This window comes from Amblyomma americanum, chromosome 1, assembly GCF_052857255.1.
Source record: "Amblyomma americanum isolate KBUSLIRL-KWMA chromosome 1, ASM5285725v1, whole genome shotgun sequence".
NCBI classification, from domain to species: domain Eukaryota; kingdom Metazoa; phylum Arthropoda; class Arachnida; order Ixodida; family Ixodidae; genus Amblyomma; species Amblyomma americanum.
The window spans coordinates 44,249,291-44,272,395 of record NC_135497.1 but is presented as its reverse complement, the minus strand read 5'-3'; the positions used below and the strand labels follow the sequence as shown (position 1 = coordinate 44,272,395).

Genomic DNA, 23,105 nt, shown 5'->3' with positions numbered 1-23,105 from the left:
GAAAACGACATGTGGAGGTAATTATGTTGGTGGTCGCTTACTGACATGACAAAAGTAAACGAATATGAGCATGGGAACGAAAAAGGGTGAGCAAACACTTAGGCGCACATTTAAAACCGTCTTACTAATCTGTGTTCTTTCATAACTTTGCTACAAGTTGTTTCAAAGCAGCACACGTATATATATGTAAGTGACCACTATTGCAGATTTCCTACAATTCCCTTTCTACAAAATTAATTTCTCTCAGGTCGATACCGAGAAATCGCCTAGGGAACTGGGGTGAAAACCGTTATCATTTGAAATGGCGACCCCACCGAAGAGGCCACGCATGTCCGTCGCCCAGGGGCTGTTGCTGATCGAGCTTCTCGAGCAGCATCCGCCCTTGGCACGGGCTGCGTCAGAGCTCTCGCCCGAGTATCCGGCGGCTCGCAGGGGGGAGCTGTGGGAACGGATTGCCGCCGCACTGAATCGAGAGGGTCCGGCTGTGAAGTCGGCTGAGCTCTGGTGCCACACTTGGCATGTGTTGGCCTCCCAGTGGTGCATAGAATTGGCGCGGCTGCAAGCTAGCCAAGGCTGAGCCTGTCAACAGTGGTCTGTGGAGCACCGTTTGAACGTACATTTCCGCATCATATATCGCAGGGGCACCAGTGGCGGCAGGCTATCGGGTAGGGCTGGCCACGTCGTGCAGCTGGTCGGGCCAGTGAGTGCCGGGAGCGTCGGGAGGCCATACTGTCAGCAGGTCGCTTCCCCCCGCCAGCAGCTGGTATGTCCACTGTCGTTAGTCAACTGCTGTGACGTTACAAGCAATTGCAAAGGTTGCAGCTTGCTGGTAATGAAGGGTTCTTGATCGAACCTCAGGGTCATGTGCAGTAAGCAATGCAGCCCTCTGATGAACTGCAAGACATTCATGTTTGAACGTGAGGTACTGTGCCTTCCTACTTGCAGGAGCAGGCCAGCCCACCTCATTCCCTCAGCCCACCTCGCGGCCACAGAGCTTCAGTGGGCAGCGTACCGGGTACCAGCGGCCTACAGAGGGAGCACCGCTCTGCAGCTGGTAGCTGAACCATTCTGTGTGTGTGACTTACAGCTTGTGTACGCTGGTGATGACCTCATATGTGTTCCTGCTAAATTTGGAAGGTGTAAGAGTGCATAAATTGGTGACTGCAAATGCAGCCTCAGCTTCTTTACCTTCTCTTTTCTGGTAGTGTGTTTTCGCCTTGATTGTCCCGCGTTAATCACTAAGCTCACATTTTAGTCGTACAGATCTCCCGCTATACTGAAACTGTTCACTGAGCAGTTGTGTCTTGTGTAATGATTTCATCTAGATGACACCAATATGTCGTGGGCAGGGGCAAGTGAGACAACACCTCTTGAGCTGCTGGAGGAGGAGCAGCAACACCAGCATGCCGAGATAGCCAGTGAGTTCACCTGCCAGTATAGAGGCTATGCAGAGTGCAAATTACCATTTTTGCTAGCTGCCTCAAATTAATAGTCACAGTTGTTTTACAATGTGCACAAGTTTTCTGCACATCCAGCATTGGCACGTTGTTTCAGCTGTTTCCCTCTTACAGTGGGAGCTGTGACAGGGCTGATGTGCACATTGAGTACACTGAAACAATGCTGCCTTTGTCATATCACTGATTGTAACTGCTTTTATGTACTCTGCTCTGTTGCCCTCAGACATTGCACTCAACAGTTTGCTTATTGCACATTGTGCTGTATTGTATGACAAGTTGCACATTCAGACTTTTTTCCCTCCGGCAGGCACCCAGCAGCCGACTGCTCTGTCCACACTGCCCTCATTTGCCTCACCGCCCTCACCACCAGTTCCGGGTCGTCCTGTGTGGCGGAGGAGGCAGCGGGACGAGGAGGTGGCTGATCTCCTTCGCGAGACACGGCGCACAGCGGACCTCACTGAGGCTCGCAACAGGAGGGATGCCGAATTTCAGGCACGCCTCCTGGAGGTACGCGCTGACACCATGCACCACATTTTGTACAGCAGATGCAGTTCCATGCAACATAATGTTGTCAAATTCACCTTTCCAAATCCGTGCTTAACTCTGTATGATCACCTGTTGTGGGACGTCGCTCACCATATTTCAGTACGTCATCGATAACATGAAAGAGAAATGGACCTTGATTTTGCAGTCGACCCTTTTTGTATGTGCAGCACCTCAACGAGGCTGCTGCCGACAGGCGGCAATTAACAGCCACTGTAGCAGACCTGGCGGCAGCAGTTCGGGACACCAGGGAGCAGTCTGTGCGCCTGCACGAGCAGCTCGTGGTGGCCGTCTCCTTCCTGTTGCTGATGCTCCACTACCAGATACATCCACCACCGCATTAAGTTCCGGTTGTCATGTTTGTGCAGCCTTTATTTTTTGTACAGCCTACTGCAAGTCGCAGAAGGTTTGTTGTTTGTGTTACTGTTTTTTATCACTTTCAACAAGTCGCAGAAGGTTAGTAGCTTATGTTACTGCTTTTTTTACAGCCTTCTGCAAGTCGCAGAAGGCTTGTATTTCTTGTTACTCTTTTTATAGCCTTCTGCAAGTTGCAGGAGGTTTGTAGTTTTTGTTACTCATTTTTTTAGTCTTCTGCAAGTCGCAGAAGGCTTGTAGTTTTTGGTACTGTTTTTTGATAGCCTTCTGCAAGTCGCTGAAGGCTTGTAATCGTTGGTACTGTTTTTTATAGCCTTCTGCAAGTCGCAGGAGGTTTGTAGTTTTTGTTACTGTACCTTTTTACCCTCAGCGACATGCACGTGTGTGATATTTTCTAGTCGGTTTGTTTATGCATATTTCTAATTTTGCCTTTTTACATTGTGCAATACGCAGATATATAATATCTAGTCAGTCTGTATGTGCATTTTTCTTGTTACCATTTTACCATTTTGTTACCATTTCACGTTCTCCAAGATGCAGAGGTGTTAGTGACCAAACCATACACCTGCTGTAATGGGGCTTTTCATGCAGTGTTGCCTGCATATTTTGTAAAGCTCTGCATGACTGTGCTTCATGTTTTGCTGTTCGGTGAAAACCTCTAATGACTGCAGTGGTGGCATAGTGGTTGAGCATCCACCTCGCATGCGGGAGGTGCGGGATTCGATCCCAAGTGCTGCCGTGTACCCACCGGTGATACAACGGGTACATGGTTCCCCTGGCCTGATGCTCGGCTTATTCAGGGTGGAATGCTTGGGAAAAGGGTGTTTGACCACACCTTGAGCAGACGAAAATACCTTGTGCCGTGGTGCTCTTTGGCCACACATGCCCTTGCGTCAAAAAAATTCACTATCATCAGACCTCTACTCACACACCACCTCACTGATGTGACTGTGATGCTTACATGTCTCTATATATGTATGAGGACTTTCTACTCATGCTGCAAGTATTGTGGGTACTGCGACTTGCATTAAGTGTCATGCACTTGGTTATGTGCCATTTTCATGGGAACTACTGCACTGTTTATCATATTTAGTGATAACAGCCAATTGTGACATTCAAGTTTTTTTACATGTCCAGTCGTGTAAAATGCATTAAGTCATAGGCACCAAGTTTTCAATCTGTCCGGGGGACTGGGGCCCACTTAGCATCCTCTCTGTTTTTTCACTCGCCTTCTTCACCTCTGGGCATGCTCCTCGACAAAAGATATTTATTTATTTTACTCTCAGGATACAGAGTACATTCCGGACAGGAACTGCAATTCACAGCAATATAGAAGATGAATAAAGGTAAGGGTGCCAAGTACTGACCCTTGAGGAACCCGAGCACCAAGAGCTACAGTACAGGATTCAGCATCATAAATGCTGACAAATTCAACACGAGAAGAAGGAAATCCACAAGTTCAGGGTCAATGTTCAGCACACTCAGCTTATGTAATAGCAGTTAGTTATTAACTTTATCTAATGGTTTAGCAAAGTCAAGAAATATGCAGTGAGATGAAAAGCGCATTCGAAATAGAAGTGCAAGTAGTAAGTGCAGGAAAGTAGTTGAATGTCAGAAGAGAAAGACGTTTGGAAGCCATGCTCTGTTGAAGAAATTGCTATCCTCCAGAAAATTAACGTGTAAATATGTGTACTACTATTTTGCATGCTATTCATATCAAAGTAATGGGTCAGTGGTTAGATGGGTTCTGTTTATCTCCAGCTTTATGTACTGGTATGTCCACAACAGTCTTGTGTACTATGCTATGATACGATTGTTAGAATATGCATTGCATGATACAACTACTCTTTAATCTCGTATCAATAGCCCCCTGGGGGTAATCAATTTTGGGTGGGCTCGAGCCCTCCAGCCCCACTGCAGTCGGCGCCTATGTATTATGCACTACTTACTGAACATGGCACTAGTTGCGTACCATGTTTGTATGGTTATGTGCAAAAGTGGCCTTCCTGCCTACACAAGCCGGGATAATTACCATGCAAGCTTGCAGTCTGGCAATATTTTTTTATCATGTCTGCATGACAGATTGTGCTGCACTGGACAAGGCATGGAATTTACTGCCCATGTTATGCCGTGCAAAATGTTTGCTAATGCCTTTGGTGATGCGACCACTTGTGTGAAATGGTGCAGCATGCAGGAAAAAAAATACTGGTGCACAGTGATTAAATGCTTCGGTGTTACTTTCTGATTACAACAGGCATCACAAATATTTCCTCCCTTGCTAATATTTCCTCCCTAGCACAGGTAGCTCTACACACAGCACAGGCAGGATGCAAGATGACAGTGGAGGGGCGGGTGGGTCCACACGGGCAATGGTGTAGGAGCGTGCGTGAACATGCTTTTGGCTTGCTGGACGAGTTGTTTTGGCGAGAGTTCCGACTGAAGAAGACGACTGTGAAGTGGGTGCATGGCGAGTTATGCGATCAACTGGAAGGTGTACGTGCAAATGCACTGTCAGTGAAGTGGCAGGTGGTGTGCACGCTTGCTTCCAGACACATACCGGGAACAAGAAACAATAAAAAGAAGCCGCCACTTGGCTAGCTGTAACTAAAACAGCCATCACACACACACACACACACACAGAAGCATTGGCTGGACACTGCCTTCTGTGGCTGCGACGACTTGGCCGGCTAGTTCATTGCGCATGCTGCTGTAGCCTGCGCAACCGTGCCAACCGCTGCTGCAGACTGTTTTTCCGCAGCTGGCTGACTGCATGAGCGCGCACAGCTTTCCCTCGCAGGTAGGTAATGCGGGTCCCAGTACCTGGCAAATAGCCGGCAGGCAGAGGCAGGCTGTTGTCTTCTGGGGCAGGGGCATCCTCGTCGTCTGCTGACATAGCGGCCTCCAAGCAGAGGTTGTACAGCGCGGCACACGCTGTGATGATGAGAGCCGGTTGCTCCGGCACGAAATAGAGTGTCCGGTACCTTTGCAGGCACCGGAAGCGGCTCTTGAGCACGCCAATGGCGCGCTCGACCACCGAACGCATTGATGCGTGCGCCACGTTCGATGCGCTTGGGTGGCTTGGCACAGGTGTTAAAAGCCAATACTCCAGAGGGTACCCACTGTCTCCTGCATAACCAGAATCATGCACTGTTAACAATGTTCTTTGCCGTTACTGGTTTCAACAGCCTTCAAGTATGCCCTACAATACAATGGAAGACTCAGATTAAGTAGCCCACTACCAGGTTTTGCTGAACATGGCATTCTTGGGCGTGTAGGTACTGCATGACTGAGATGTTTAGGCATACACCGCTATAAGGACACCCTTGTAAGCTCATATTGAAGTAAACGTTTCACTAATTCCAATACGCCACAAGAGTCGTACAAACGCTTTCTGACTTGGCTTAGGCTTGAAATAGCAAGCATTCCAAAAATGCTTTATGTGCCTTGTGTTTCTATTGCATGCGGTGACAATACAGGGGCGAAAACTTGCACGAGGCGCATGAGCAACTAGCACGATTGTAGCTTCAGTGCGTGCGGACCACTGTAACTGGATATATGTAACCAAGACTAGGGCATTCTTTGCTGCTTACCCAAAAGAAATTCTCCTTCCTCCAACATGCCTATCATGACCTCACGCCGCAGCCACGAGTAGCGTCAGGCGAAGGCTGCGTAGCACGAGTCGGGGCAGCCGGGGTCTACGGCCAGGATGCGAAGGTTGGAGTCGCAGACCTGAAAGAAAACAGCTGGTACAAAACAAGCTTAGGCATGAACTGCTGTGGCGGCCTGGACTTGCAGGCGAACACGTGCAGTCTAAAACAGCAGATGAAGTCTACTCACTATCATTTGCGGCCCCAGAAGGCTGCCGTGTGTGCAGCATTGCCCCGCGGCGCCTTAATGGCGATGAGTGTGCCATCGACACACCCAACAATGCCGAGTATGCTGCCGTAGCGATGGAAACCCTCCTTCGCCGCCGCCTTTTCCTCGGGGCTCGCCGGAAAGCGAACCCACCCTTTCCGCGACCCAACCTGAACGATGGCTTCGGCAAACCGCCGCACACATCTACTAACCGTCGGTTGCGATACGCCGACATTGCCCTCATTGGCTACGGCGCTCTGAGGACCGCTGGTGGCGAAAAAGCGCAGTGCGCACAGAACCTGCCGCTCAACAGACACCGTACTTGCTCGCAAACCTCCCAGTTCATCGCAAAGGTCGTGACACAACCGCCACGCAGTGTCCTTCGCCAGGAGAAGCTCGCGCCGAAACAACTGGTCCGGCAAGTCAAAAGCGTCTTCGTGCACTCTTATACGTCGTTGCTCGTGCCGACGCAACCGGCGTATTGCAAAGTACGTCGCCACGTTCGCCGCCATTTTCGCTCACAAAAAGATTGCGAGCGGTTTAAGTGCTACCTTTTTCCCTTTCAATTTTAAGACCGCATAATTAAGCGCGCAACGTCATCACTTCAGCCGTGTTCACTACGTAGATATCAGCCGCCGGTGACGCAAAAATTAGGAGTGGGGCAATATGGCGGCATTGTGAGCGTTTCAGTCTCGTTTTAGTATTGAGAGCGGTACAGAATACGGCCCCTGGAGAGATGGCCTTTCTGATGACGAGCCACCTTTTCAAGCCGTAAATATGTTATAAAAGCACAAATCGTGAAGTCGCCGTGCAAATACAAATTGAATGTTTGAATGCCACGATTTTCGGACAGTGCACAACGCAGTCATCAGCATCACTTGTAGCAGTAACGCACTTGAAAGTGTCCCTTCGTGCTTGTTGTGCGCGCTTTGTGCTCATTTTTCATAAAGAAACAGTGCGCCCTTTTTTCCAGCAAGCTAACAAACACAGTCCAAACGAGCCTGGCGGTCGCATTGATTGCATTGTTGTATCTGAAGTTCGTAGTAAGTGAACTTCTAACATTACACCCAAATTATTAAGTAAGAAAAGCAATACCTATATTTTAAAAAAGGGATTTAGTGAGTTATGTGCGTCTGATACTTGAAAGCAAGCCCTATAGCGTTGCTTTGCTAGCTGTCCACGGTGGTCATGTGCTCCCGGCCGAGAACCTTGCCGCCAACAATCTGCTTTAGGGATGCGACATAACTAAGGTTGACGGGTTCAAGGCAGGTGGCAATAGGTCGACCTCCGCGTCGTGGTCTTCATAATGTTCCTGGCAGTCTGGGAGTGCTCGTACATAGCGTACAATGCTTCATCAGTTCGTGGCTCAGTGATGTCGGCATTAACGAAGTCACCCGTGCCAGCCAGCTGCGCAATAACGACACGTTGCCACAAACACCACGTGCGTCACCGTCGTCTGTCATGCCTGGGTCCATGCGGTGGAGAAGCTAGCGCAAGTACACACAGAACATAACTGCACAGTCTGGGCATTGTCTACTCACGGTGGCAGCGCAGAATGTGGAGAACCGATTGGGCTGGTGACGCTTGCCAGGTGATCGGCTGGGCAAGCCAGGTATTCTACGTGACTGCTGTTAAGCTTGTCTAATTGCTACCATTGGCTGATCGCCGACCCGGCTGTAATCTCACTTGCACTTTCGAGCCTTTGCCCAGCCGGCACACCCTTACGCAGTGATCAACATTTTATGCCTTAACCCGTCGGCGTGCGCTTCGACAGCGAATTTTCGTGTTTTTAATGCTGCCTTTTGTTGCTTTTTTTGTCTCGAAGTTCTCTCCAGAGCGATGCCACCGGGGCTGGGTGGCGCTGTTCGCCATCTGCGGTCACGGGAAGCGCGAGTTTTTGGACAGCGGGGTCGAGTTCACGGCGGCTCCTTGTTTGTCCTAACCGAGTTGCACGGCCGCAGTCGTTCGTTATATCTGAGACGCGGTGCCATTCCTCTTATACAAATTTTTACGGTAGCACCACCTTCATATGTATTAGGCGAGTGTTAGTTGTAACCGCTGCCGTTATTTGCTTCCTCCAATGTATGCGAATTGGTAGTCTGAAGCCGCTCTTGCGGTGTGAGAATTGAGCGAGTCTACCGCGTGCGAAATGGCCCTGCTGGTGATTTTGGTAGCGGCCTCTCACGAGGACTGGCGCAAGTGTGCGTGCCACCCACGAAATCTGGTCGCCTTGTGGCCAGCCCATCATAAGCGCTGACCTTTATTGGACGCTAAAGAACTGAGTGTGACATTGCGCGTGTGTGTTTCAGTACTTGCAGAGCTGAACTCAGCAGTGGTGCCTGATTATAATCACTGCTGAGTCGCTGCCATTACAACTGAAGTACGGGTCAACCGAGGTTCTCTTAGCGAGGACATAGGAAGGAAACGTTAACAGGAGCGGAAAGAGAGCAAACGTGAGACGTTAGCTTATGCGGAAGAGCTGCGTCAGAAACAGGCGAACATGTGCCTAAAACCAGCGGCAGTGATATAGATGGAAGGTGTGAACGTCATTGGCGAAATCATAACTTTGAAAGAGATGTGCAGACATAACTAGACATATTTAGCCTACCGTGTACCGTGCTACCATCACCGAATTACCGGGAGCCCGTCCACCGCCGGTGAGCACGCGCTGATTGGTCCTGATGCTGCATGCGCACGTGCAGCTGCCGGGTACCTGCTGCTGTCTGTCACCGTCAGGGTGATGTGCGAGTGTGCATTGGCTGCGCGGGGTCCCGGTACTACGGTACGGTACCGGCGGTAACGGTAACATGGTACGTGATACGCTAAAGGTGCCTACTAACGCAGGCGTTTGGAGCAGATTTTCGTAGTCGTGCGGTAATTCTGATTATTCTTACCCTTCATGTACGCAGGGCTGATATCAGTCACGAGCGTACCCACGTTGGCAGGCGACACTCCACGTGCCATTTGTGTCAAAAGAGGTTCTCCCAGCCGGACAATCTCAATGCTCGCACGAAGATCCACACTGATGAGAAGCCCTACGAGTGCGGCCAATGTGGCAAGTGGTTGAGGGAACGCGTCCATGCAAGGAGGCACGAGGAGGTCATACACTTCCGCCGGTACCCGCTGCACTGCCCACGGTGCGGAGCTGGTGCCGAGGGCGTCACCAGTTTAGGCGCCACACATGCAAGCCGCTGTGTGGTGGTAATAACTTTATTGATAGAAATATTTGGTGGGTCTCGGTGTCGAGCCACTCTTCACATCTTTTGACGTTGTCTGTGTCTCTTGTGGCAGGGTTGGATCCCCTAGTCCAGGGCCCCACTGAGTTTTGCCGCCAGGTAGGCTCTCCGGACCAGTCCTGACTTGACCGCCGGATCCTCGCTAGGAAGCATCCTCTCCCACTGCTCCGCACTCGAGATTTTGTTTATTGCAGCCGCATTTATTCTCTTTTCACACCACATTGTGTGAACTAACGTGGCTTTGTCCTCGCACCACGGGCATTTCCTGCTATAGAGCCCTGGATGGATCTTACTTAGCACGTTTAGATTCGGGAAAGTTCCAGTTTGTAGCTGCCTCCAAGAGACCGCTTCCTGCTGGTGGAGATTATTGTGAGGTGGGGGATATCTAATCCTGACCCCCTTATAGTAATTCGCAATTTCTGAGTATCCTAAGGCCACTGGTTCTGCGTCAGGCTGCTCGAGGCTGGTTTGGTTGGAGGATCGGTTTGTAAGTCCTCGAGCTCTCCTATCCGCCTCGGCATTCCTCGCGATGCATGTGTGTCCCGGTACCCACATTATTATGTGTTGCAATTGTTTTTCTTCGGCGGTAATTTGGCTGTTTTTAGGATGTGGAGCGCTGCCCCCCCCCCCCCCTATTTTGCCATTCATGTAGTTTCTGCACGCTGTTTGCGAGTCTGTTAGAATTATTAGGAACCTTTGAGCAGGGCAGCTCTTTCCCGCCGCTAGGGCTATGGCAGCCTTTTCGGCCTCATGAATTTTGTCATCCATGATAGTTGCGCCGGCTATTTCTTTGAGCTCATGATTAATTGCCGTTGCAACCGCTCTATTTGTGTTGTGTTTTCTAGTTCTTCCGTATGCAGCCGCATACGTGTACGTAATGTTTTCTTTGTTGGCTAGGTTTTGTTGCGCATACTGTGCCCTAGCCTCCGGTGGCCTTTTGTGCAGGTTCGGATCCATATTTTTTGTGCTACCCTAATTGTTTCCCGCAGTTCATCGGCTATTCGTTTTGATCTTTTTATCTCTGACAGTGCACCCTCGTAGCCGCACTTTTTGAGCAGCCCTGTCCCTGTTTTGGTCTTTTTTAGCCTCTGGAGCTGAGCTACGAGTTGGGTCTCCCTTCGCTCCTCAAAGGTGTTATGCAGACCTAGAGCCATTAGCTTCTCCGTCGAGGTTGACTGCGGTAGGTGTAGCGCTGTTTTGTATGCTCGCCAAAGTATCGTGTCCGCTAGCTTTATTTCTGCTTTCTCCCAGTTGTAGTACGGTTTGTTGCAGTTGTAGTACGCCGCTGCAAGGAGGAGTGAAGCGATGTGGTGTGTAAAAAACACACTACGGTGATGTGTTGTGGTTTTTGACCTTCGTGTATTCTAAAAAGTGTCTAAAAATGAACATTTACAAGCACAGTTTTTCCGAATAAAAATCAGTCGCGAGGAAGCTCCTGTGTTGCGTGTTTGTCATTCACGTATCATATCTTTCCGCGGTGATTAACAAGAGATCATTACCAACTTGCCCAAATCGCAGCCTTAAGTAACATGGGAAGTTTTTTGTCGAGATCAGAGTATCACAAAGCCATCTAAAATACAAAATAATGTTGCTTTTCTCTGTGAACACAGCCTAATGAGCAAAATAGTGTCTTAGAAGAATAGAGTAACTACAAATGTCGGTTATATATATCTGCAAACAGTATGAATATTTTGTCAAACATTAGCTTGTTGAGGGACACAATACCAAGCAGTCAGAGCAGTCATGTGACAATAAAAAAGCAAAAGCTCCTCTAGCAAAGTTTTGCCACACAGGAGCTACTAAAGTAGCCTAATTTACTTTGTCAGCCCAGAGCAGAAGTGCATTTAAGTTGTTAATCATGAAGCACATTAGCAATGATAACTACCAAAGGAAACTTTAAAAATGCAGTATTGAGAGGCGAGTTACTATCAAAGTAGACAAACGCAAAGCCAACAGCAAACAGTACCACACAAAAAAAGGAGCTCTGTAAATAGCGCACTAAAATACAACACTAAATTTAACAGCAGGCCGTCACTGTTGTGCTTCTTGTCCGATGTCCAGAGTTGCCTTTAAAGGTCAAATGCATGCTGGAGACTGCAACACTTAACCGTTCTAGCTTGCTGTAGAGCTTGTCAGGCTCATTACATCAATACTGATGTAATTTTCCCGCACTATTAACATGACATATTATCTCTGGTGCCTGTTGGTACAGAGTAGCTTAAAGGTAGACCTTTTACTGTCCAACTCAAAATTTGATAACCTGCTGCCACTCAGCTGAAGGACCTGATTCATGATGTGAACACTGTTTCAGAGCGCACATTTTAAGTCTCTTCTACGTTCTTTGCCTATCCCGAGTGGTAGGTGCAGAGTGTGCAGCCCTCTGGATTGAAACAGTCTTGAGGATGTTGAGCACCCAGATTTCGCTTGTGTAGCAGCATGCCTGAAGAGTGTCACTGCGAAATGTTTTATAAGGCCATCTTACAATCAGTGCCAAAAACTAGCTCCCATCAAATTTACCCGCATGAGCGACAGCCACATGTACAGCCTCCATCACTGGTGTACAACGCTCAAGCACCACATTGCCCTGCAAACAAAAGGAGCCCTCACTCCAGCTCCTAGATTCTGCAGGAAATAATTGCACAGAAGTAAAGTAGCATGGACCAACAAAGCAAGCCGTAATGGTCATAATCGCTTAACTAGAAGGCTACTGTCTAATTTTAGTTTTTAGTAATTGGTGCACACTGCTCGACAGCTCTACAAAATGGGTGTCGCAGACTGTAGAATTGGCATCAAATGAAATGCGAACAGCGGAACGCGTGGCGAACGGTCCAGCTTAGGCCGTCTGCGTGTCGCTAGCAGCGATAGGCGCCCGCATCCGGTTATCGACACTTTAGCTTCTGTTTTCTCTTGAGTTCGTTTTCTCGCTTTGCCACTGGAGCGTAATTGAGCGCATCTGGCGCAGCGCATTTCCTCTGGCGGCGGCGCTGTCGCCCGCGTATGTAAAGCGAGCACTGATAGAGCCCTAGCTTGCAGCGCTTCGATTTTTCTTCCATCATCGTGGTGCTATAAGCGCCTGTTCTGCGATAAAATAAAGGTTGACCAGTTCAGGAAAAGAGGTTTCGTCGTTTATGATCGTGCAATGGCAGTACTGTCCACAGTATTTATACGTGAATCCAAACGTGCACTCAAGTCCGTACTTTCTCCATGCGGAGAAAAATGACTGTTCATAATAACTGCAACGATTTTGCGAACACAAAGCACCACGCTTCGGAGACACTCTCACGGAGGCCTTGCCTATGATGGGGTGCATTAGGCGAGAAATTTCAAGCAGTCTGACGAAGCATCATTGGGAGCTTTAGAATAGAACTACTTACAACTCACTGTATACAGCGTGCTATTAAGCCAGGGAGAAAGGACAGCTCGCTTCACTCGCTGCGAAACCATGCTGTGCAAGTTGTGATCGGTGAAAAGCATGAATGTGGCGCTCCAGCGGAAAAGTGAAGAAGTGAAAGTCAAATAAAACAAAAGAAAATTATCGCAAACCGAAAGAGCGCGCCTGTAACTGACAACGACGTGCAGACGGCCTAAGCTGGACCGTTTGCCACACGCTCAGCTGTTCGCATTTATTTTGTGGCCGATAGTACAGTGTGTTGGTAAAGAAGCTTGACAGACTTGTAGGGACATTGAGTCATTGACACCTACTATTGTGCGCTCTTACAGAGATGGAAGGCTATGATAATAATACTAATTTTCTTTCTATGATTTTCCTGACACAATTATTTAAGACTCTGCTTGAGTACAAAATGGTACAGCTAACTTAAAGGTTTATGGACACCAATATTTTGCTTGTGTGTTTCCTTCTTTGATATGATCCGTTAGACATCAGCATGCAGGTACCACTTCCTGTATTCCTGTGCTCCCGTTAAATTATTTATAATATAATTTATTCTTGATGCGGTTTCGGCTCCATCCAAATCCTTTTATTCAGCGTTTTTTCCACAATCAGCCAGGAAAATATACTGGGACAGGAACAAAAAGCTACTATCCTAGTAGCTTGACGGTGTTCCTGCCCCTGCCTTGGCATGGGTAGCAGACAACAGGTACTTATATAAAAAACAAAATAAAACCTAAATAACATCAAAATCATACAGTTGCTCAAACACAACATTGCATAAGTAATTTACAGGTCATAGGAACCAGAAACAACAATAAAACAGCAAACATAAAAAGTACAGAGCATTGAAATCCACATTTTGTGTGAAGTAACGTGTTTGTTTTTCACTCCGGAATCATGAAAAATAGCAGAGTTACATGCTTTGTAATATGAAATATTATTTCTATTTTTTCTTTGAGCTGTTATATATGTCTATATTATTTTCTTCCAATAGATTAAGGTACTTCGGCATGTGGTACTGTAGTCTGTGTAGACCATGATTTGTGCGTGAAAAGAAAATTGACCAGAATTCTCTTTTTCTAGTAACTGAAGTGTAGCTGTGACATGAAAGGTTGGTCTAGGTCACCTGAGGCATGAAAAACGGGCTATACAATCATTGCAATCAAATTCAACACAATGAAATCACTGCAATACGGTCATGAGGAAGAGATTTATCTCCTAATGTGATCTCTTTTTCCTTACTCTCACTCTCCCGTGCAGAGACCTCTGTGCCAGCTACATTTAATAAGATATTAATAACATATTCAAGATCACTCAACAGTCTGGTACAGTTTTAATTCACTAAAACGCTTTAGCCAGCCCGCTTTAAGAGCCGAAATTATGACAAACCAACCGGCGATTATATTGATTATTGTAGTTTTTTTCATGCTCACATGACCTAAAGTCATCTTTGCCCTCACACCCATCGTTCGGTTGATGAAACCAAAACGGTGTGAGAGAAGAAATATCGTTCCGAATTATTTAACGGCCGTAGGCAAAAAATCACCGTGTTGGTCAATGTATTCTAATGTTTTGAGCATAATTACAGAGAAGGAAACGTGCAACTAAAATTAGGTTTCCCTACTCCGTTTAAGTCATTGTATGATAGTAGTGCCTTTAGATTCGGGAAAATAAATATGCGCTCTTAGATATCCATTCACGAAAGAAAGTCTCCGGTTCTGGAGATTTATCAACCCTAAGGCATGACGCAGGATGCACGGCATAGCCTCTCATTGACCTAGATAGAGAACATGTAAATGACTACAGTTTTGATGCGATTAGTGCAATAACGAGTCGAGTACGTTTGTCATTGTCGAGTGCCTCATGGAAAAAATGACCCACACCAAGTCAGGCTTTCTCGGGCAAACATTTTGAAATTTGGGAAATTGTAAGACTTATAAAAATAGTGAAGGTAATGGTCCTATACTCTGATATGTAGCTAAACTTTTAAAGTGTTTCCAGCGATCGCATATAAACAGTTAAGGCTGTCATAAAAAACTAATGGGGAACGCTTCTGACGATAGCAAAAACGTGAATAGAAAAAAAAACAAGACTGCCGACGGGTGATCTGCGGGTATATTGATTGTTTAAGTGAAACCTCACAATATATGAAAAAATTGCGCTCATAAACGGTGTCCCACTGGAAAACGCTTTTGTGCAGAGCGAGAGAGAGAGTTTACTGACATGAGAGGCAGAGAGGTTGGATGTAAAAAAAAATATCTGGCCTGCTACTCTGCACTGGGGAACGGGAAGAGGAGAAAAAAGAGGGTCACGATGGGGGATGATGAAGATGAGAGGAGGCAGATGAAAAAATACATAAAAAACAAGGCACCTGTTCTTGCATTACAAAACGCGAGGCAAGGCCCGTGGCACTTCAAAGGTGTGAGAGCGCTCGCGTTGCCTGTACAGTTTTCGAACTATCTGGCCAAGCCCCGAGCCGTGGCCAAGCCCCGAGGATCAAATCCTCCGAGAGGAGCCTGGTGTCCAAAGACTTCAAAGCAGATGCTAGCATGAGTTCTTCTCGTGCATATGCTGAGCACGCCACTAAAGCATGTTCAACAGTCTCTAGCACGACACATGTGGTACAGTCCGGGTAGTCCGCTTGTCCAATTAAGAGCAAGTACTTATTTTTTTATTTGAATACCCTCAGGGCCGGAAGGCATTAAAGAGGGGAGTGGGAAAGACATATATTGAGTAAGATAGAGTGCAGCATAAATACAAACAGAAGAAATGATAGCGCGGCGAAAAATGAACAAAACAAAACACACAAAATAAGGCAAAAGAAGCCAAAGGGGAAAAAATAACAAATCCCCCCCAAAAAAACTTGGGCGTGGAGGCGACATTTAAGCGTAATGCATACGATAGGGCGTGGTATTCCACGAGGAACAGAAAAGGTCATCGCCGGTACTAGCCGTTTAAGGCGGATGTGTTGAGTGTCTGGCAGGGCCCTAGCCGTCGCACGCCTGACAGATCCCGAAAGGAGACAAGTGGTGTCCGGTCAAGAAAACCACACTGCTGTGCGCAGGCCACTGCAGAAGGCGCTCCTTGCTTCAGCGTCGGCGGTCTCATTTCCATCGAGTCCGCAGTGTCCAGGGATCCACTGGAACACTATACGGCGGCCTTTTTCCTGAGCAAATGACAGGAGTCTAATGATATCAAGAGCCAGAGTTTGGTAGGCAGTGTGGCTTTTGTCCAGAATTCCTGAGTATGTACTGAAAATAGAACCCCAGGTTTTAGGTGCAGCGAGGACAGCAGCTCTAAAATTGCATGGCTTTCGGACTAGAGCAATAACACCACGAAAACAGACTATCTTCAGTTGATGAAGCATTTCAACACTTCAGTTCTGAATTAAAGCTTCACTTCATTTATATATTGCTCGAGCCTTGTGCTGTGTATTCTGCTGCTACTTGATGAAGTTTAATAAGAGAATAACGCAACGTACATTTTGTTGCGGCCACAGATGCTAACGAGAGAAAGCAGAAATACTTGCGTGAGACAGCACTACGTTGCTGCTTACACATGACAGTGATCTTGTGTAAGCAGCACTCACATTCCACACTGGTTTCATTCGAAGGATCAGGAATAGCAAGCCCACTCGCTTGGAGACTAGACTAGACTAGACTCGCTACCAAAGAATAATTCATAAACGACATAATTTGCATGTACAGAGTAAATAATAGGCACTCTCAATTTTAAATTAAGGTTTTAGATTTTTTTATTTGAATCAAAACTATACCATGGCATGACAGAAGATGGCTGCGCTGTTCCAACCTGATCTTAGAAAGTGATGAAACAGACTGCTATTGAGAAGCATCGATTGTGGCTTGTAGGTTTGCTTCATACACTGTAGGATAACATTATAACGCTAAAAACGCTACCATTCGATGATATGCTCTAGACACTGCCCTTAGTTTAATGGCAATAAATAATAAGCAGTTTTCTATTCGCGATTGCAAAACGGCCCGTAAAAAAGAATACTGTTTTATCTACCCTTTATTCATGCAACCAAATCAAAATCACTTGCACAGCACTTGCATAAGTGTCATTTTTAATTTAAATGTGTCTGCATTTCGCCCACATGTTTTTGGCGCACTATAATGCCAACATTGGAAAGGCGCAGTTGAGAATCACACCAACACGTCTACACTCATGTTTGTGACGAACGGTGCAAATAAATAAACCTGCATAGTAGCCCAGGTAAGGGAACGACGACATAAACATTGTAAACGAGCGGAGCCACAATACTGCATGTCTGAAGCATGTAAGGGAATTTTCCTTTCTAAGCCCACGCAGGCGTGAATGAAAGTGAAAAATATAGCAGCTGACAAAGTGCTCAAATGTTCAACAATGCCCACAGTAGTAACAACTCGTAGAGTAGCCGGCGACAATGAGCTGGCAGCCAAAAATACGATATCAAGGGCTGAGGTCAGACGCAAAAGGTTTCTATGTGTTAATGGCCTGTTGTATAGCGAGCAACCAACTCATGCAACCAACTCATGCAACCAACTTGCATGAGACTGCACGGTTTCCGTGAGACGCGAGCGTTATCAAGGGTCCTTTTTGTAAACCCAGCAAGAGCAAATTTTCCTCAGCATTCTGCCTCCATACAGAATAGAAAAGGCTGACTGCAGTGCCTTCAGTCAGCTAGATTCTGCGCACCGCAAGCGCATCGGGTTGAACGGCACATCGACAGCGATAACAATCTGTACGCCTAAAGCGGTTCTAGGCGACCGCACCGCAAAAACTTAGCCTCAATTCAATACTCGCTAATTCAAAAAGTGATCAAATGCCACCTATGTCTTAAATCTCGGCACAGTGAAAGTTACGCACAAAGGGCTATTCACACTCACATGTGATGAGCCCAAAGTAGAAGGGGAAGCATTGGATAGCACGGCACACGAACCCCCAAAGATAGGCCCCAAAGCTGCGTGCACACATTGCCGCACAACTGCAGAACGATAGCACAAACAGCTGAACGGCGCCTGCCTACATGTCCAGTGCACCTACCCACTGGGGAGCACATCCATGACTTTGTGCGGAACGGTGCATCGTCTGATGTCACAGAAGCGGCTGGCGCCGTCATAAAAGAAACACCTGCTCTGCGCTCAAACCGGTATCATCTGAAGCTGGCATGCTGGCGCGGCTTAAGTCTGAGTACACAATCGCCTCCGCTGCTCCCGTTCGAAAACATATTGGGCCTTAATGAAGCAAGCGCGCCTTAATAAAGCAAGAGACGCTCAGGCGCCCACGAGCGATCGTTCGTTGTTGCAACTTACCAGAGGGGGGCAAAACCGTTAGGAACAAAGAAAATAAGCTTCCCTAATATAGTTCACTCATGAAAAATGAGTGGCAGTTTACCAGTTTCCCTCAAGAGGAAAGTCTACAACAGCTTAATCTTACCGGTACTCACCTACGGGGCAGAAACGTGGAGGCTAACGAAAAGTGTGCAGCTTAAGTTAAGGACAACGCAGCGAGCCATGGAAAGAAAAATGATAGGTGTAACGTTAAGAGACCGGAAGCGGGCAGAGTGGGTGAGGGAACAAACACGGGTTAATGACATCCTAGTCGAAATCAAGAGAAAGAAATGGGCTTGGGCAGGGCATGTAATGCGAAGGCAAGATGACCACTGGTCCTTAAGAGTAACGGAAGTGGATTCCAAGAGAAAGTAAGCATAGCAGGGGGCGGCAGAAGGTTAGGTGGGCGGATGAGATTAAGAAGTTTGCAGGCAAAAGGTGGATGCTGCTGGCAAAAGATAGGGTTAATTGGAGAGACATGAGAGAGGCCTTTGCTCTGTAGTGGGTGTAGTAAGGCTGATGATGATGATGATGATGATGAGGATGATATAGTTCACTAGCTCATTTACCGCTCAGACACACAAATGCAATAAATTGTTATACAGACGCACCTTGCAGCACGGTGGCGCCGAATTCGGAAAAGAACTTGTGAAAGTTGCACATGTTGAAGCGAGCGCGCTTCTCTGGAAGGAGGGCGCATGGATCCCTTTCTGCATCTAAATTTGTGCCATAACCAGGAAAACATTGCGACCGTCGATTCGAGCCAGGAGAGCTGGATAATAACGCTGGAAAAAGACTATTGTTATTTAAACTCCGATGTTAAACCACTAAAAAAACTTAATTTGTCGTTAACAGTCATGAATGAAACCAAAGCGGGGTGTTTGGGTTCCGTTGTAAATTTGGCCTGAAGGTGCATGTAGGCTCCACATCAGGCCATCGGTTTGTGCCAAGCTTTTTGAGGGACGGCTGGTTTTACGTCAGGGTTGAAGTCTGGCCCGACCTTTGATGCCAGCCTTGAGCCAAGCAGCCTGGCATGGGCTCACGGCCCGATCAGTTGCCGAGCTTATTTTGCCTATCTAGTCGGCTGCCGACCAGGAGCCACTGAACAGCCGATGTGCGGCAGTCGGCCTGTGACACTTGGGGTGCAGAAGCAGTATCATACTGGTAGCTGTATTGTACAGCGGCTGCCAATAGACATTGTGAGGAATTTCTAGTTAGAATAAATGCACCTCGTTTGTCTAGGCGTGGGGCACAAATTGCTTGTGTTGTGTCTCTGTGGCCCGAAATCTACAAGGCTTGGCAGCAAAGTCCGCATGGAACCCTCAGGGAGAAACGTCAAATGGCAAATAGCTTTGCATGTGGGTGTTATCATTCTTTCAATACCTAATGGTACAAAAATTGAAGCGCAGTATGCAGGGGAGCTATTCAATAATTTCGTTAAAGTTGTGGGGACTGTCCTGCAGCCTCTCCTTGTTGTTTGCATTCCCACGGTGCACCCTTTCACGGCTTCGCCTCACGATGGGCGCGCCACGTGACTTTCCCTGGTTAGTTACCTTAACTAACAAGAGAGGGCGCCAGCGTCGCAACGCGAGAGACCGCTTGCAGCTCGCGCGCAGGAGAGAGCATGACCCTCTTCTCTTCGGCTGGCATCGTGGGCGCGAGCGGACGGGGCGGGGCGCTCGTGGCTCCACTCTTCGCCAACGCGGCGAGGAAGCGGCGGGGAGTCTCGCTCCCGGATCTCGTCGCGTCCGGCCACGGAGTATCCCTTGCCCTAGCGTAGGCGAACATTCGCTCGTAACCTTGCTGGTGAGTCGGACGACCTCGATTACTTAGCGTGTCTTGTTGCTAGCTGGCGTTATTGTTGTTGTAGCAATAAATGCCTGTTTGTGTCAGCCAATGTGTCGTTCATTTGTTCTCTCAGAGTAAGGCCCGCCGTGGTCGACGTGCGCTCGGTAGCGTACGCGATTACGGGGTGGGGTCTGTCGGTTTAACTGTGTAAGCCACGATTAGGCGGGGATGTATTTATCAGTCCGGATTCAAACCCCACAAACTCTTTACTAACGTTTTTGGAAAGCAACATGCTTCGCACAGTGTGCATGGAGTGCCCTATGGTATCCCATGTCGAACGCCTGGGTCCAATGGATTGCTGGGTGCATTCCCATTTGAGAACCACATGTCTACACTGAAAAGGCTGCTCCGATAACTGGAGCGCCCGCCTGAACAGCTGCCTAACAGTCTATCAGAGCAAAGAGCTGTACTGAAGGATGCTCAGCAGACGCCAAATTTTACACTGATTACAGAACATGAGTCTGGGCCCCTTATTACTCCATGTCAAGCGCCTTAGTTAAAAAAGAAATTGAAGCTTCGAGGCAACGTGGTTCTTTCCCCTCGCAAGAACAGCTGCTACATTCTGAAAGATGGATCTGAAATTGGTCGTCGAGAAATTTGCACATCTGCCAACTCGCACACTTTATGTTGTTGAAAGCAAGTTCATTCAGATGGAGGACCCGTACTCCTCTTCACGCCCATCATCAATGCCTTGCATATATGCAGCTTCACAGTTGTCTAGTCTGCGCACCTGCCCATTAGTGAATGTTTCATGCCAAGCTTTGAAACGGTTTGTTAAACGAGATGCCGTTATTTTTCCCCTCCTTCATGCAGAGTTATCAGCATAACTGACTGCATAAACCATGAGTTTTTGCCATAGTGGCGGAGGTTGAAGGCATACGAAATGGCTGATGTCATGTTATTTTTGCCTAACTCTAAGTGTATGCATTAAAACAGTATCGGTCGTCATTGCATCTCAACTTGGCCTGTACTAATTGTCTGTGGTTCATACTTATGTCTGCGGGATTTTATTATTTTATTCACGACTTTTCTGTTTCCTGCTTCTTGTCAGTGGGGCATTTGTAGACAAAAAACGAGAAATGGTCTACTTACTGCAGGGATTATTGCGTAAAACAGAAATGTAATACTTGCTGGGGGCCTAGTTGGTACACATTTTCGAAAAAGAACTTAACGCCGAAACAGACAGCACTTCCCTTCACTTTAATACCTTAAAGACCCTCGTTAAAGAATATTAGATGAGAGGGGAGAACTACTGTAAGAGAGAAGGGACAAGCGTTTGTCTCGTCTCTCCTACTGTGCATCGACGCCGGAACGGGGAAGGGGGGGGGGCACAGGCGGGGCCAGAGCGCCCCCCCCCCAAGTAGTCTCATATGGGGGGGGGGGGGGGGGGCTCAGCCCCTCCCCTACCTGAATTCCTGCCTTGTTTACATTGTTTTTTGCTGTAACCTTACTTACGACCTCTGCATTCCCATGACGTCCCAGTAGGAAACCACGTTGAAGACACCCCCAAGTCTCTGGAACAGGCATGAATTAGAGTGCTAGCCCTCATTTTGGCTTTCATAGCGGCAATGTTAATAAAAACACCTTGGCGTAAGTACCAATTCGCAGAAGCAGAGAGCTGGCTTCGCTTTTCGTTTGTTAAAAACTGGCGAAGTCTATTAACGCATGCGAAGGAAACTTTTCGGGCAGACCTCATCACCGTCGTCTTTGTGAGTCGGATGTGTCATCGCTCAGCATGGCGCACAAAAAGTGGGGAGACCGATCTTTGTCGTCGCGAAGTGGCTGTAGGGCTCTTCATTGTTCGGGCTAGGGGTATGGAGGGGTGAAGGGAAGAAGTTGGCGCGACTTTGCGGGGTCAGTCTAATTTGTTCAGAACAAAATTCTAAGAAAGTTTAGTATGAGCCTACACCGGCCGTCACGGAGGCAAAGCCCGTTTCCTTGCATTTCCTGCCTAACTTCTATTGTGGGGCTACAGGAGGCTGACAGCGGTCCCCCCTCTCTCGGGGCCATCTTGAAGTCAAATGGCGATATTCCAGAAGTTACTGAGAAGGGGGAACCCGACTGCGCAAAAAGAGCGTCGTCTCGGAACGAGAACTTTTCGTTGGAAAACAAGCCTTGCGGAAAGCTGACTTACAGAGTTTTCAAAATGGTCCATTAGTGTGCAGTAGTTTGTCCCATCGAGGGGAAGCACGTTCATCGAACTCCTCTCCTGTTCAAAAATTCAGTCGTCAAAATTGGCGGACGAGGAGGATTTTCGCATGCGCAGGACGTTACTGGAAAAGTGGTCCATTCCAGTGGCTATATATAAAGAAGCGCTTGGGAAGGGCCTGGGGAGTCGACGTTTAGGGAGCTTCTCGGAAGCTTGTACCGCGATCAAGGAAGGCCGGCGCCATTTGTCAACCTCCGTGGACAGTTTCAGCCTTTTGAGGGGCTTATTCGGTTATGTACCGCTCTATCTGCGCTTACATTATTATTATAGTTGAGAATGCCTGCTTAGCCTTGCTCCTTTTGAAATAGAAAATTCGTTAGACATACTGGTTAAATGCAAGAGCTGACAGCGCTGCAGGACATCATTAACCACAGCGGGGGACTAGTATGGAACACAGAACCCATGGTACCTGTTTTCTTTATTGCCATGGCTCCGTCTTATTTTCACCCAAATATATTCTTTGTCAAAATACAATTCATATTTCTGCAACATTGTTTTGCAGTGCGTGCAAATAACATAAGGCGTGTTTATCCGCAACTGGAAATATTGAGCTCGGATATCCTGTTTAAAAACACTTGACAGTCCACATGAAATGGTTCGTATTTGAGCCGTCTGGTTGCGGAATAGAAGCAATCTGAGCAATGTGAAAAGACCCTCGACCTCACCATTTATTTTGATTTTTGTGGATGTTAAAGTTTCATTTCAAGACTCAGAAGTAAGCCATATATTGTCAGATGACTATTAGCCACAGCAGAACGGTACGACGAAAGAGCACTGACTGACGGGACGGAAGAGGAGACAGGCACCAGCGCATGTGTCTGTCCCTCTTCTGTCCCGTCCATCAGCGGTGTTTCG

The 23,105-nt window shown here is 47.5% G+C and overlaps 1 protein-coding gene across 1 annotated transcript; it reads left to right on the top strand.

The window, feature by feature from the left end:
- The first annotated feature begins 301 nt into the window (after positions 1 to 301).
- LOC144129158 (uncharacterized) lies at positions 302 to 2,344 on the top strand. Its single transcript, XM_077663149.1, has 6 exons — positions 302 to 504; positions 640 to 700; positions 946 to 1,054; positions 1,326 to 1,418; positions 1,765 to 1,964; positions 2,171 to 2,344. The coding sequence occupies exons 1-6, from the start codon at positions 302 to 304 to the stop codon at positions 2,342 to 2,344; spliced, it is 840 nt and encodes a 279-aa protein (XP_077519275.1).
- The last annotated feature ends 20,761 nt before the right edge of the window (positions 2,345 to 23,105 follow it).

Excerpts from the sequence above, each read along its gene's own strand:
- LOC144129158 (XM_077663149.1), top strand. The coding sequence starts at position 302 with ATGGCGACCCCACCGAAGAGGCCACGCATGTCCGTCGCCCAGGGGCTG. Across the intron at positions 1,419-1,764 it reads CCAGCATGCCGAGATAGCCA|GCACCCAGCAGCCGACTGCT; the intron begins GTGAGTTCACCT and ends TCCCTCCGGCAG. Across the intron at positions 1,965-2,170 it reads TTCAGGCACGCCTCCTGGAG|CACCTCAACGAGGCTGCTGC; the intron begins GTACGCGCTGAC and ends TTGTATGTGCAG.